This window comes from Tachysurus vachellii, chromosome 19, assembly GCF_030014155.1.
Source record: "Tachysurus vachellii isolate PV-2020 chromosome 19, HZAU_Pvac_v1, whole genome shotgun sequence".
NCBI lineage: Eukaryota > Metazoa > Chordata > Actinopteri > Siluriformes > Bagridae > Tachysurus > Tachysurus vachellii.
Genome location: NC_083478.1, coordinates 12,417,440 through 12,433,143, shown reverse-complemented (window position 1 = coordinate 12,433,143; position 15,704 = coordinate 12,417,440). Strand labels below are relative to the sequence as shown.

The window sequence follows — 15,704 nt, the reverse complement described above, 5'->3', positions numbered from 1 at the left end:
TCCTCATGCGGTGCGGTTCAGGGCTGCAGCCACGTAATGGGCCTGGCCGTGTCAGGTGAGCGAGCGCTGTGGTTAAACCTGTCAGGCCTGGGTGACACTCAGAAAGCGGAGGTGATGGATGCCACTTACGACCCGACTAAGGGTTTATTCGGGCCCGCTCTCGAGAAAATGAGAGAAACCAGCACCCTCAGAAAACAGGAGGATGAGGCTTTTCACCTCTGTTTGCCACGCAAGCAGGCGGCGTGACCACCCTCTCAGCCGACGCTGAGAGGCAGGGCTTCGCAGCAGCTGCAGCATCGAGAGGGAGGCCAATGACCGCGAGAGCTGTGAGACCTGCTCACAGTGGACAGGTCGGTCAGCAACCGTGTCCGGATGGCTCCGGACCTTGGGGAAAGCATTCATTTGCGGCGGCTAGGAACCGTCCGCCCCACCCCAAGGAAAGGAAGAAAAAGCGTGCGACATGACACACAGGTTTTTCCCCCGTCCTTCTCTCTCCGCCGGCGAAGAGAAGAAGGCGGGAGTTCAGCCCATCTGTTCTAAGTTTGATAAGAGCTCATTATGTTCGTTCTCCTCCAGTTCAGAGACAAGAGGAAGGTCAGAGCCATTGTGTCACCAAGCACTCACACACACAGTGGAATTGTTGATAAAACATGCATTATCGCAGCCAAGCCACGGGATGAGGGCGATATGCTCCCCAGGTTCGAGAAACATATCAATAAATGTTGCACTATCGCAGCCAGCCGATGGCGATATGTTTAAAAAACCCCGAAAAATGCAAAGACATGAAAAGCGCTCCCCCAGTCCCACCGCTGGGGGCAGTGCTCACTTCCCCGTCAGCGGGAGCCCTCACGGCACGTGTGATGACGTCATCACTGCGCAATGCGCGGTTCACCCGTGGATCTTAGCAACAGTTTCACATGGATACAGACTCCAGTTTGCCATGAAACCGCCTCGTTTCAACGGGCTGATCATGTCGGTGGTCGAGGGAGAATCGGCTCGTGTTTTGACGGCCGAGATCGAAACCCTCCTGCACAAGCAGGCAATCAGAGTGGTACACGGGGAGGAAAGCCGTCAGGGCTTCTATTCCAGTTATTTCGTAGTTCCAAAGAAAGGCGGCACAGCCCTCCGTTCTATTTTGGTTCTGCATATATTAAACAAGCACCTCAGAAAGTATTCACTCAAAATGCTGACACACAAGGTGCTGTGTTGATCGATTCGCCCAAACGATTGGTTTGTGATGATAGATCTGGCGGACGCATACTTCCACATAGACATTTATCCCTCTCACAGGAAATTCCTCAGGTTTGCATACCGGGGCACAGCATATGAATTTCAAACTATACCATTCGGGCTGTCATTAGCTCCGAGGGTTTTTACCAAATTTTCTGAGTTTTCTCAGAGGTCAGCATGTTTTGGTGAAAACGGAATACACCACAGTGGTTGCTTACATCAACCGTCAGGGGGGCACACGCTCCCTTCAGCTGCATCGGGTGGCAAAGAAGCTGATCGTGTGGAGTGACACACGGCTTCTGTCTCTCCGGGTGACTCACATTCCGGGGATCTTGAACAGAGGAGCAGATTTACTGTCCAGGGGAAATCCCCTTTACGGGGAGTGGAAACTCCATCCTCAGTTGGTGAGCCAGGTATGGCAGAGGTACGGTCAGGCTGCCGTAGATCTCTTCACCTCACAAGAAAACGCTCAATGCCCTCTCTATTTCTCTCTGGTGGACGCAAATGCACCGTTGGGTGTGGATGCTTTTGCCCATCAGTGGCCAGATGTGCTTCTGTATGCATTTCCCCCTCTGAGCTTAATCTCCCCCACTTTAGCCAGAGTGAGGGAGCAGTGTCTGTCATTAATTCTGATAGCCCCGCGCTGGCCATCCCGACATTGGGTGGCAGAGATAGTTCAACTATTGTCGGGGCAGCCGTGGCCCCTCCCCCCACAGAGGGACCTCCTGTCTCAGGCGGGAGGGGAAATTTACCATCCTCATCCGGACATGTTAGCCCTCTGGGCCTGGCCCATGAGAGGTGGAATCTGAATGCAGCTGGCTTGCCCTCGTCAGTTATACATACTATACAGAGTGCGAGAGCCTCCTCGACCTGCGCTCTTTATAGCAATAAATGGCGTGTTTTTGAAGAATGGTGTGGGCGGAGAGAGATTATCCCTTTTCAGTGCTCTGTTAGGGATATATTATGCTTCCTCCAAGATCTGCTTGATAAAAGAAAGGCTTTCTCCACCATTAAGGTGTACCTGGTGGCTATTTCAGCCTGCCATGTAGGTTTTGGTGAAAAGTCGGCAGGCCAGCACCCTTTAATGAAGGGGGTGCGCTGCATACGGCCGGTGTCTAGGCAGATGGTTCCTTTATGGGATCTGCCCATCGTCTTAGAAGCCTTGTCTCGACATCCTTTTGAGCCGTTAGAGGCGGAGAGTCTTAAGTATCTCTCTCTTAAGATGGCACTGCTCCTGGCTTTGGTGACAGCCAAGCGTGTGAGTGATTTACATGCTTTGTCGGTTAGTCCGTCTTGCTTACAATTCGCTCCGGGGCTCACTAAAGTTTCTTTTCGTCCTAACCCTGCTTTTGTGCCTAAGGTTTTGGAATCGGCATATAGGTGCCTGTCTACTGAACTTGGTGATATAGGTGCCTGTCTACTGAACTACATTTGCTTGGTGGCGAGTTGGGCAACGCCGCATACGTTTGTGCGATTCTATAGGCTAGACGTTTCAGAGCCGTCCTTAGCACACGCAGTGCTGGGAGCCGGTTCTTCTGTACCCATTTGGAAACAGTAATATGGGTGCATTCCGGGAGCTGTCTATATCTCCCATAGTGAAACACCGAGCGAAGTTAGAAAAAGAACTTTGGGTTACTTAACGTAATCCCCGGTTGTTTGATAACAGAGTGAGGTGTTTCACCAGCACTTCCCTCCTTGCACTTTGACGGGAAGAAATCTCGTTAATGACGTAGACAGGGGTCAACCTGTCTGATATAGGCAAGGCGGAGCCTGGTCGCAGGTCGACCTGTCTGTCAAAGACAGACGTGGTGTCATAAGAGCTTCCGTAGTTGGTCACGCCCAAAGCGATTCCTAGTGAAACACCTCACTCTGTTATCAAAGAACCGGGGATTACGTTAAGTAACCCAAAGTTACGTATGTATGTGTGGGTGGAGCTATCAATACAGGGGTGGGACCCATTTGGGTTAGGGGTGTGTTTGTTTTGGTGATTTCAAATGTCGACATTGGCTTTCAAACATCGGAGACCCTGCCTTTAATGGCAAGGAGAATTATCTTTTAGAAAGAGGCCATTGTCATTAGAGAATCCCTCTGCTATGAATGGGGTGTATTTGGGCTGCAACAATGTTTAGGTAGGTGGTATGTGTGAAACGTCCAAAGACATGCATGGTAGGTTGATTGGCATCTCTGGAAAATTGTCCGTAGTGTGTGATTGCGTGAGTGAATGAGAGTGTGTGTGTGTGCCCTGTGATGGGTTGGCACTCCGTCCAGGGTGTATCCTGCCTTGATGCCCGATGACGCCTGAGATAGGCACAGGCTCCCCGTGACCCGAGGTAGTTCGGATAAGCGGTAGAAAATGAGTGAGTGAGAGAGAGTGAGAGAGTATGTGTGAAACATCTACATAAATGCCCAAAGTTTCACAGCAGAACATTTCCCATAATCACACTTCCTCCACTGGCCTGCTTTCTTCCTGTAATGCATCATGGTGCTATCTCTTCCCACATGATGGAAAGGAAACTGTGATTCATCAGACCAAGCCACTTTTTTCCATTGCTCCATGGTCCAGTTCTGATGATCACATACCCACTGTAGGTGTTTCATTGATGGACAGTGGTCAATACAGGCACTCTGTCTTTACTGGTCTGCAGCTACCCAGCCCTATACACAGCAAATATTAATAATTTATTTTATAATATTAAGCACTTTATTTCTAGAAAGAAACAAACTGGTCTGTCAGTACTACAAGAAAAATTAAAGCATGAAATGAGTATCCAGAAATAGGTTTATAATCTTATATTCAGTTTATTATGTTCTTATAACAGGAATTACTACATCCATTTTTTTGCAGTGAAGAGTTAGTTCAGGCTGAAGTTAGATTGATTTAAAGCTGTATTTATAGCATAAAATAAAATCGGTCATTTTTTGCCATTGATATACGATGATATAAATAACCTTAAACATCTGATGACATCCGAGCGTCTGTGAATAGCCCAGATGTGTGATTCATCTGTCATCTGCACATCTGGATTTCCAAACACTGATAATAAACTCCATTTCATATATTTCCAATTCCAACATTCCTTCATACGCAATTGTGATTATTAAATGTACATGCTATTTTATACTATTATGCTATTTATACTACTGATTATATAGAGTTTGATTTTATTTGTTTAGTATATGGTGTCTTTGTACCAGAAGTAAAAAAAATTAATTTATGCCTGGTTTGTGGTGTCCATGTTCAGCAATGAAGTATTTTGTCATGCATAATGCACAGTGCTGGTTCAGGGGTCATATGAACCATGGGTCATATGTATCATGTGCTTTGAGCCCAACCTCCTCAGTTGGGATATGTAAAGAAAAGAATTCTGCTGTAATGTATATGTGACGATAATAAAGGCTTCCATGCCCCATACCCCAAACGTGAGTAGACGCTCCCATTTTTAGTGTAGTTTTATGTAAGCGTTTCTATTTATACCTAGCCTACTCAAGTTGGCTCAAGCAGTTAGGGCTCTGTGTTGATGATCAGTGGATCAGGATTCAAGCCCCAGCACTGCTGGGCCCTTAACCCTCACTGCTCCAGTGGATGTGAAGAAAGTATTTCACTGTGCGGTATTGTAGATGGGACAAAATAAAGGTTTCTGTTCTACTAGCAGAAATATTTTTATAGAAATTTCAAGAGAAAACAAAAAATGGTTAGTCTTCAAATTATAAGGTGATATCAAACCCATTTCTGCTCTCTGAGATGAAGTGCATGCTAATGTGTTATTTTCAATCACTAAAGTTCTGTGTAAGGTTACAGAGTTAGAAACCTGACAAATTTTAATCCAGACTTAAAGCAATAAAAGAAATAATTTGTTAATACTGATTGAAAATGTCCAAAAAGTCAATTTTCAGGTCTCCATCTGAATGGAATGGCAGCATAAACCTCCCTCCAGATAGATCCAAAAATGATGAAACTGCAGAAGAAACATCTTAGCAGGCAGAAATGTCCTGAATTCAGGCAACTATATTTTTATCAGATTGAACACATATACAGTTATTAAGCTTTTTTCCTGGACATTTTTTTACTCATCTCAAGCTTGAAAGATTTCACAATGATCAGCCAATAGAATAAGACTGATGTTTAACGTTGTTTTATTTGAGGTTTAAGTAAATTTGAGTAAATATGTCTGGAATTACTGTGCTGAGATTTAGTTAGATTATGAGCCCAAAGTAAGAAATATTAGATAAAAGATAGTTTTTGCAGTATGTTGCTTAAGAAAACTGATGATGTGTTCACTTGCTTTATTTTTAGGTTTAATTTTATGTAATAAAAGCCAGTGCACTTTTTAATACTCGGGCCAGAATTTTGTCTGTACTTCACAGATTCCATTCTCCATTTTCCTTTTGACAGAATGAGACATTATATCTTGCTGCACATATCACTGGTATCACAGGTAAATCACTCACACACTCACACACACACACACACACACACACACACACACACACACACACACACACGGAAAGATACATCAATTATTATAAGGAGCGCACATCTGTGCCAATTCTTTCACCACCAATCATGGTTTCTCCTTCTTTTCTCTTTCCTCCACCTTTTCTACTCTTTCTTTTCATTCTTTTGTGACTTCTGGTTTTTTATGTCTTCTCCAAGCTCTTCATAATTCATTCACAGTAAAGCATATCATATGTTTGTTCAGAATCATGATATTACATAGAAGCAGAAGTGGAGGATGGTGCACGTCTGTGTAGTGTGTGTGTGTGTGTGTTCACCCTGCAGGCTGTGATGGATCATGATGCCAAGATGCATCCCCAGCTGAAAATTGCATATGTGAAGGGAGTCTACGTGCATGAAGTATGTGTTTGCGCTCTGTGTTTGTCTGTGTGTGTGTGCGTGTGTGCGCACTCACCCTGCAGTGGCAGGATGTGTTTGCTGTGGATCATGATGCTGAGCTGCAGGACAAGCTGTGGTGCGCTCTTCAGGAAAGCCTCCAGCAGCCTCAGCATGTTCACATCAGCCGTCTCAAACATCAGGCGCCAGTAGCAGTGGCGATACCAGTGGTTCTGCACACCCAGGTACAGCGTGTGAATGTACCTACGCACACACACACACACACACACATGCATACATACATACGTACATACATAAGCAAAAACGTTTTCTTTTCTTCTGTTCAATTCTATTTTTCTTTTTTTTACAGCCTTTTAAAAAGAAAACCAGATCATGCCTCATAATATGCAAATTAATGATGACACAAATAAGGAACAACACCCTGAGAGGCCATAAAGAAGAAACCATAAGAGGAGCCAGACACAACAAAAGCAAGCCATCCTTCTCTGGTTGCCAATGGATAATGGACGTTTGATAATAAGCTTACAGGTGAATGTGACCTTTCTAAATAGGACTTGTTCCTGAATCAGTAAACTTTATAACCCATCACTGCTGTCATGTCATGTGATTCCATGGCTATGTCTTCCATAGTTCTGCATTTCATTTCACATTTTTTGTGTTGATGAAAATATACACTATGATTTCACTACATGCATCATTCTAAACAGAATCCTGGGTTATCTTGTTTCACCTTTCACACTGCTCCTGCTTTACTCAAGATTAACAATTAATCCTGCGTATTCATAATCTGATGTTTCCCACTGTACTGTACATTCCAAAACCATGGATTAACATTCCTATTTACATATTTGTTGTGTAAACATAGCACACAACCACATAAAATAATGACTTTTCTCCCTCTCCCTTGTTTATCCTTCTTGGCTGTTTTTAAAAAAAATGATATAAGAAAGGAGCAAATTATAATTTATTTATTGGCTCAATAGGGGGGATGTGATAGCTTAGTGGTTAAGGTTTTGGACTACTGATCAGAAGGTTGTAAGTTTAAATCCCAGGGCCACCAATCAGTCACTCCTGGGCCCCTGAACAGGACCCTTAACCCTCATTTGCTCAGCTGTATAAATGATATATGTATGTGATGTTTAGTGTCTGATTGCATGTCTGTGGCTAAGAATATTTTTGAGAACAATAAGCATATGTTAATCAGATTAATCAGAAATAACCAATGTAACATGTGTTTCAGTTACTCCATTATTTCCCATAAATGTAGTTCAAGGCTGACAAGAATGAAAGTGTAAATGATTTAAAGAACAATTCAAGACATGAGGGACAGTTCAATGGTAGTACATTTTTCTGCAAAGAAAAGATCTTGAAACAGTACAAAACAGTCTGCTGAGACTGAGTTCAGGAGTTGCTCTATGGATCAGCTTGGCTTTGCTGATTCTCAATAAAGTAAAGTAGTAAAGTAAATAGTTCAATAAAGTACATTGGACATCAAAACCCTGAGACACTGAGAGCTTCTGTTACAAGAATTTGCCATGACACTAGCTATAACATTCCAACATTGCATGGGTTTAGATATACGTGCACTAGGGTTGTAATGAAACCACTATCTGTATCTGTAATGTAATCTGTTAGTACTGTATGCATTTACATTGGATGTGACCTAAAAAATAATGTTCTAAAAATGATCTGCAAAAAAGGGGTTCTTTTTAATGCCATTTTATGATTTCTATAAAAAAAAAGGTTGCTTTTAAAAAAACATTTACTGACAGGTACTTTAGGGGTATCAAAAACATTTCTTCCATGGCATCACAGGAAATCCTCAGTCGAACTAATGTATTCATACTGAGTTATTACAGTAGGATAAATTGTAGGAACATGAATAGCAGCACCACAGAGAGATATTTCTTGAAAGAGAAGTGGAGAATAGGAACAGGTTCTATGTTATCTATGTATTATCTATCTATTCAAACATACACCAACATGCAACTGATAGTAACACTGAAAATCATCTATTTTTTAAGTGGTGTGAATTTGGAGGGGATGAGCAGAAAATCTCTCTCTCTCTCTCTCTCTCTCTCTCTCTCTCTCTCTCTGTCTCTCTCACTCTCTGTCTCTCTCTCTGTCTCTCTCTCTCTCTCTCTCTCTCTCTCTCTCTCTCTCTGTCTCTCGTCTCTCTCTCTCTGTCTCTCTCTCTCTCTGAACCAGCTTCAGGCTGCTGCTTTATCTGAAAAGCTGCAGAAGAGGCAGTATCCCATGCCCTCTGCAGTAGGAAGAATTCTGGCCCCTTCATTTTTATGTTCATTTTGTCACAGAAGACTATGTTTAGGTTTAGCTAGGAGGGTGTTTATGGGGAAATGACCTAAGAACAAGAGCATTTCACATTTAAAATAGACAAATCATTGATCAGCTACTTTCTTTATCTGGATCGCAATAATCATCCTTATCTTATATGGGCATAAGTGGTATGAAGTGGTATAGTGGCAGAAATACAAGCAAACTGTCAGTGCTGTGATCTGTTTTCCCTGGAACGATCTCTCAATGAGACCCATTTTTATAGCATCTTGCTATGTAGTTTCTGGCAGTGAGTCATAACAATGGTTGTGCTATCAAAACCAATCTACCCTGATGGCTGTAGAGTAACATGTACAGCAGTAAAGCTATATCAGAATTTTAATTAGATGTTATTGATCCTGATGATGTTATTGTAGTGGAGCGAGATGGCACTGGATCTTTTGCTTGAAGTGAATGTGCGTAATGCCACTTTCTTGGCTGTTCACAATGATTATGACTTGGTTGCCTGCATATAAACTTTAGTTGCAATCCTGCACCTGTCATGCCAAATAAAGGTGTTAATATCTTTTCGTCTCAGAGTGAGAATTCTGTTCGGTATTTGTGTGTACATGGATAGCTATTGGCCTGATTTGAATCCACACCACACACATATTCAAGCCTGGCTGTACCCATTGTTTTATATGCAGACAGTGTGTGTGTGTGTGTGTGTGTGTGTGTGTGTGAGAGAGAGAGAGAGAGAGAGAGAGAGAGAGAGAGAGAGAATCGTGTGAATGTGGTGTAACATTAGCAAATGTGTTGTTTCAGTTTGATCAAAGAGAATTCTGGTACACTGGGTACTTGGTTCTCCTACACAAAAGTGTGTCTTTGATTCCAAAGCATTGAGTTCAAACCACAGAACATCAATTAAACAGTAAAATGAGGGTTGAAAAGACAATGAGCCAAGGAGTGGAAGCAGAGTGACTCATAGAAAATGAAGTGTGCCCTCAAAAAGCTGAGAGAACAACAACATTGCCTGTACCTCAATATATTACAATTAAAATCATGTGTGTTATGTATCACAAAATTACCCAGACCTTGCCATTGTAACCCACCTTGTACAATTTTAACCTACATTAGTACTGAACTACTTTTCAACTTATAATTGTTGAACATCTTTTTAAATTGACAGACAGAGGACATTTGATCATTAAACATCTTATTCCAAAGCAATTGTCATGAACGCGGGGGTAAAAATGGACCCAAATGCAGGGCAGCTAAACAAAAACACTAAATAATAACTAAACTTAATAAACTTAATAACTTAATAACTAAAAAAAACACGAAACAGGACAAAGACAAAACCAGACATGATGACAACAGAGGATTCCGCGCTGCACAAGGCAACTAAATAGTACAAATAATTATTTAGACATAAGGGACAGGTGTGCAGAGGCGGGGAGGAAAAGACAAGGGTGGGGCAGACACGTGAACAAGAAACATAAACAAAAGGCACATGGCCAAAGTCCGGGCAGAGTCCTGACAGCTATGGGCGTTAATATAGAGTTGGTCCCCACTTTGCTATTTTTAACATCCTCCATTTTTTCTGAGACGTCTTACACTACATTTTGGTTGTGGGGATTTATAAGCAGAAGAGGTTGGGCACTGATATCCTAGAAGAAGACGTGAAAATTTAAATTGCTGAATTGCATGAAATTGGACTTCCAAATGATCTCAATGTGAAGATGAGGTCACGTTTCTATGAAGGCCACTTCATGTTCATTTCTACCCAACCCTGGTAAAGCATTTAGGCTTTAACATATTTGGGTTCTTTAGTTCCAGTAAAATGAATCTTAAATCTACAGCACATAAAGGCATTATAACTTTCTACCTTGGGACAAACACCAAAGGGCTGTAGCACCAAATGCAAGGCTCCAGTCACAGAAGCAATGGGTGGTAAATAATATTGAAATTGAAATTTATACCAAGACTTTCATTTTCACTGGGAACAACTCCAGTGTTTGACTGTTACTGAGTAATACTAACACATTTAAACACCTCTGCTTGGCCACTGCATTTATGAGCTCAACAGACATCTGTCATTGTCTGTAATGATCAACGTGGCAAATCATGTTGTAAATAGAAACAAATACCCAAAGGACCGTTTGAAAGCAGCTGTCTATTAAGTCGGTACTCTGTACTATTTTTACAATTTCACTGTTGTATGGAAGTAATAGTATTTTTGACACTACTACAGTGAGGTAGAAATCAGAAAAGTTATGTATTTCTCTTTCGCAAGAAGCATAGAAATTGCCCATTTTCCTTCTGAAATAAACTAGTCAGAAGTTATCTGCCCACCTGCAGCTCTCTCTCTATTTCTCTCTGCTCCTTTCTTTTTGATAACCCGAAATACACTCCATGTTTGGTTGTTGAATTTGACCAACAGTGCCGGACTACAAGACCAAACCACTTTCGCTTTCTGTGAGGGTCACTTTCACTTTACTCCTATTCCTAGCATCTTAACCATTTGATATTATGCTTTATCAATCCCCTGTTTCTCAGGTCAACTACTTACCGCCTGTCCGATACCCCTTTTGTGTGTGTTAGGGTCGCTTGAGTCAGTTTAAAATTCTGAGGCTGTAAACCAATATACTAAAAACATGTAATGAGATATTATCATTTTGTGATATTTATGTTGGCTTTGTAGAAGCCAACATTCTGATTTCCGTTATAAGCTTTTTATTATTATGTTGGCTTTGTAGAATAACTTAGCCGTATCAAAACACTCATCTCAATGAGAACTGCCTCACGTGTATTCTGCTCACGTCACATGCTCATGTCCGCTTGCCTCCAAAAGTATTGGCACCCTAGCGGTCCAGTAGCTTTCACAATCTTTCTGTCCACTTGCCTCCAAAAGTAATACTGACCCTTATGTCCACTCGCCTCCAAAAAGCACCGGCCTTTGAGATTACTTGCACCGTCAAAGCCAACATCAAGTTTGTCGCGGCTGACTTTACAAATCTAGTTTCATATTGTTACCATCCTGACAAGAAAGCATAAAAGGTGCCAATTTCTGTTACTAAATAGGAGTGAAAGAGGTAAGAGTGAGGACATTTTGGAATATGCTTGGAAAATGTTGAGTTGTTAAGAGTATTATTGAGTAAGAGTGGCTTAGTAAATTTGTGAATATGACTGAGTGAAAGTGCAATGAAATGAATTAATGAGTAAAAGTTAACCAGTGAAATAAATTAACTAGTTATTAAGGCTGAATGAGTAAATAAGCGAATGACTAAAAGATTAATACACAACAGTCTTTTCTAATAAACCAGGTGGCACATGTTTATTCCCATCAGCTTTGTGTACAGTCTGTGCTAAGGCTTGTTTGTGGCATTAGTGGCATTTGGGCAAGCTAATGAGTTTCCACTTACAGAGAGTGTGCCAGTTAGAGTAGTGCTCTGAAAGCTACCTAAACTGCTTTCAAGTACGTAATGTGTGTGTGTGTGTGAGCGTGCATGAGAGAGAGAGAGAGAGAGAGAGAGAGAGAGAGAGATGGTTCTAGGTGGTGTGATTTTTATTGAGCATTAATCATCTTAATGAGTGGAGCTCATGAGTTCCAGCGCTTATCAGACACTGAGTAAGAGAGATGAACACCAAACTGAAACTTAGAACACTTTGCAGTAACACTTTTTGGCCAATCTGCAAGTCCACTTTGCATACTCTATAAACAGCCAACAAACCATTAATAGCCTAGTCACTGCCATCTCAGCTAACTGCCTTGAAATCGTCAATCATCAAAACATATTTCTTTCAATCTTTTAATATCTTTGACTGTAGAGTCTGTTTCAGATTCATACATTCAGAAGATTTAATAAAAAACAAAAGACAAAGTTCAGTTTGTCCTGTAGGATCTTATTTAATTTTCAGAATCTTACATCAACTCTAATTGTATTTTAAAGGAAATAATACCTTGTTATTTGAAAAGCTATTCTAAGTTTGAGTATGTAAATGCTAATGTGGCAACATAACAAGTCACCCTTATGTCATTGTGTTTATTGTATTTCTGTTTCTTTTTTCTTTTCTATCTATCTGTCTGTCTGTCTGTCTGCATGTGTGTGTGTAATATGTGTGTATGTGTGTGTGTAGGTTTGCATCCCTTTCAGAGCTTGCCCAGGTCCCCTGTTATTGACTCCAGGCTCCCTATTTAAAATATCATATAAATACGGTGTGGCATGTGACTAACATTCAGCTCGTATATCTTTTTTGTCTTTTGCTGTCTGCATGATTCCATGATACAGTTACACAGTCACAATCAGATGCCCTGTGAACATTCTGTCAAGCTTACAAAACAAAAACTAGCATATATCACCTCCCTTGCATATCTGTATTTATTTCTGTACAGAACATAATCTGAATCTGTATTCAGTTACATCCCACACACACACACACACACACACACACACACACACAGTGCAGGCATTTTTTACCTCCAGGGTTTTCCAATGTTTATCCAGTGTTCCTCGGGGCAGAACATATACTAAATTTGGAATGGTACAGCGATTAGCATGACCCCTGCACAAACTGATACCCTGACACACAAAATCGTGAAGCGTTGTCATATTTTGGGAAGTGGTAACTCAGTGGTTAAAGCATAGGAATACTGATCGGAAGGTTATGAGTTAGAATCCGAGGACCTCCAATCTACCAATGCTGGGCCCTTGAGCAAGGCCCTTAACCCTTAATTGCTCAGTTATATAAAGATATAATGATAAAAAGTTGCTCTGGATAAAGGCATCTGCCAAATGATGTAAAACAAACTCTAGAAAACATTTTGAAGCTAAAATGGGCAAAACCCAGCAACATTCTTCAAAACTGTTTGAGAAACTTTATAATTCAAAGTATTTTATGATATTTTGGTAAAATGGGACAACTGAGTTAATTGAAATAGATTGGGAAGAAAAAAGAATCAGAAACAAGTGTTCCAGTATAAATTATGAGTGTGGGTTTAACTAAATGAGGGTTATTATCCTGGATCCTGAAAAAGCCTTCACACAGTAACCGTAAATTAGAGGCTTAATGTAAGAAAGTAGCATGCATTCCCCAATGATATGGATTCACCTGGACGTTAATCTTGTTTAATCATTAGAGTATGCCTCAATGGGTAGTAATTAGTGTGTGTGTGTGTGTGTGTGTGTGTGTGTGAAGATGTATTTGTATAGATATCACTGCTAGCTCCTCTCCTACACTCATACATCTCTCAGCACAGAAGAGGCGCTAGTGCCCGGGTGCCAAAACAACAAAAGCTCTGCATCTGCACCTTTTGGCAATCTTGAACTGATTATAAAGAGCTGATGATCTCCAAAGAAAATAATCTTTGTGATGGAGCTTTGTGCTGCCGGTTAAGCCATTTTATTTTACTGCAGCTAAGGCTTAACTTTCAATTTTGCTTTTATATGGTTGTGTTTTGTCTGCTATGGATCATGGATCATGTGGCATCATTATTTATGCAAATGTGAGCATGTGAGTATGTTCAGGATAGAGACACTAATAATAGGTAGGTATCACACAGAAACACAAACAACAATTTTTCTTATGGTTATGGTTTTCTAGGTTCGCATAGCCAGGCATTGAGAGTGACTGCAAATGTTCTGGACCACATAGTGGCTTTTATTGGCCACGGACCATCTAAAAGGGCATCTGACTGACATGTAAAGCAACCAGTCACTGATTGCTTTGTTCAGCATCATGTTTAGGGGTGTGAAAATATAAATTCAAGATCCTACAAAAACAAATTGGTGACCATACAACCATAGATCATTCATTTAAGAAAGCTGCATCCTTCACATCATTTGGAAACGGCTGATCCTCATAAGTGCTCATTGTAACAGCTTCTACTTTCTTGAATGAAATAGAGCAAAGGCTTTGTTTCCAGGAGGACTGGTAAACACATGGAATACAAAAAATACATGATCCTGGTTTCATCTCATACATGGTAAAGTGACAAAACACTTATACTGTACATACATACATACATACATACATACATACATACATACTCAGTGACAAAAAAAATTTATTGTTTGTTTTGATGTCTTTGTTTTGATATTATCTAGAATAATATAGAATATAAAAGATCAGCTAACATTCTAGAGGTATTAATACAGATAACAAGAATTTCTTACCAGTATGTGTGTGCGTGTGTGTGTGTACTATCATTTATCGTGCTACATCACAGCCATTGCTCACTCCTATTGTAGATTGGCTGATGTGTATACTCTTGTTGTCTGTAATGTTGACAGGAAGTTACTCCTGATTAAACAGTGTGGTGTACAGTTGATGTTTCTAGATGTTTATACTTTCAATAAATTAAAGGCTCTTTAAGCTTTTTAGGAACACACTGCATTTTCTATGAAATATTTCTTTTTTATTAGTCTTTATTTCAACACTTTTGTTTTTTTTATCTTTAATTGATGTTCTGTAGTTTGAGCTCAAAGCGTGTGTGTGATCCCTATATAGGTGGCACCCTTCAAATGTTGATATTTTATGATAACCACTTCTGAAATATCATGCTTTGATGACAGCTCATGATTCAGAACAAATCTAATTAAAGATTTTATTTATACTGTAATATTAAATTTGTTTATACACTGTGAAATGAGTTATCACTCTGATCATCATCATCATCCAGATCGGCCTCTGTCTCGCCACCTGAAGTAAATGTCACTCGCAGCGTTGCTTCACTTCACTGATTTGTGTTCACTAACATTGCTTGGGAGATGAATGCTGATTAATTCTGTCAGTTTTATTCTAATGGCTAAATTTCTTGCATTTAATGCCTCATTAGGTTATTCAAGCATTTTGTTTGTACAGAGTATGTAAGCACTTTTTTGCAGTTTAGATGATGTGACAGACAGACAGATAGACAGATGGACAGGATTAAAGACAAACTTGATCATTGTAGGCAGACAGCCATGGTAGGGTTAAAGTGTAACTAAAGAAAACTCCACTGTAAAACTCCACTGTGTCTGTGTGTGTGTGTGTGTGTCTTTAGTTTGCATGTTCTCCCTGTGCTTCAGGGGTTTCCTTTGGGTACTTCAGTTTATTCCCCAAGGCCAAAGACATGCAATGTAGGTTGAGTGACATCTCTTAAATTGTATGTTTGTGCGTGTGTGTGTGATTCTCCAGGTTGCCCTGGATAAGTGCTTAAGAAAATGGATAGAAAGTATATTTGTCAGAATATGTTAGTGGTATGAATTCCTCAATTCTATTTTTTTGTCATTTTTGAATGTTTGCCAGAATTCAATCACAGTGACACCTGACTGGTTTTCACACAAACACATGCACACACATACAC

The 15,704-nt window shown here is 40.6% G+C and overlaps 1 protein-coding gene and 1 non-coding gene across 2 annotated transcripts in view; one reads left to right on the top strand and one right to left on the bottom strand.

The window, feature by feature from the left end:
- xkr7b (XK, Kell blood group complex subunit-related family, member 7b) overlaps positions 1-15,704 on the bottom strand; it is a 67,790-nt gene that overhangs the window by 6,365 nt on the left and 45,721 nt on the right. Inside the window, exon 2 of the mRNA XM_060894807.1 lies at positions 6,141-6,325. Coding sequence (XP_060750790.1) covers positions 6,141-6,325 — 185 coding nt within the window. The remainder of the gene's footprint in view (positions 1-6,140; positions 6,326-15,704) is intronic.
- Positions 12,866-12,974, top strand: LOC132862860 (U6 spliceosomal RNA). The gene has a single exon (XR_009650071.1). It is a non-coding gene; the product is annotated as a U6 spliceosomal RNA (small nuclear RNA).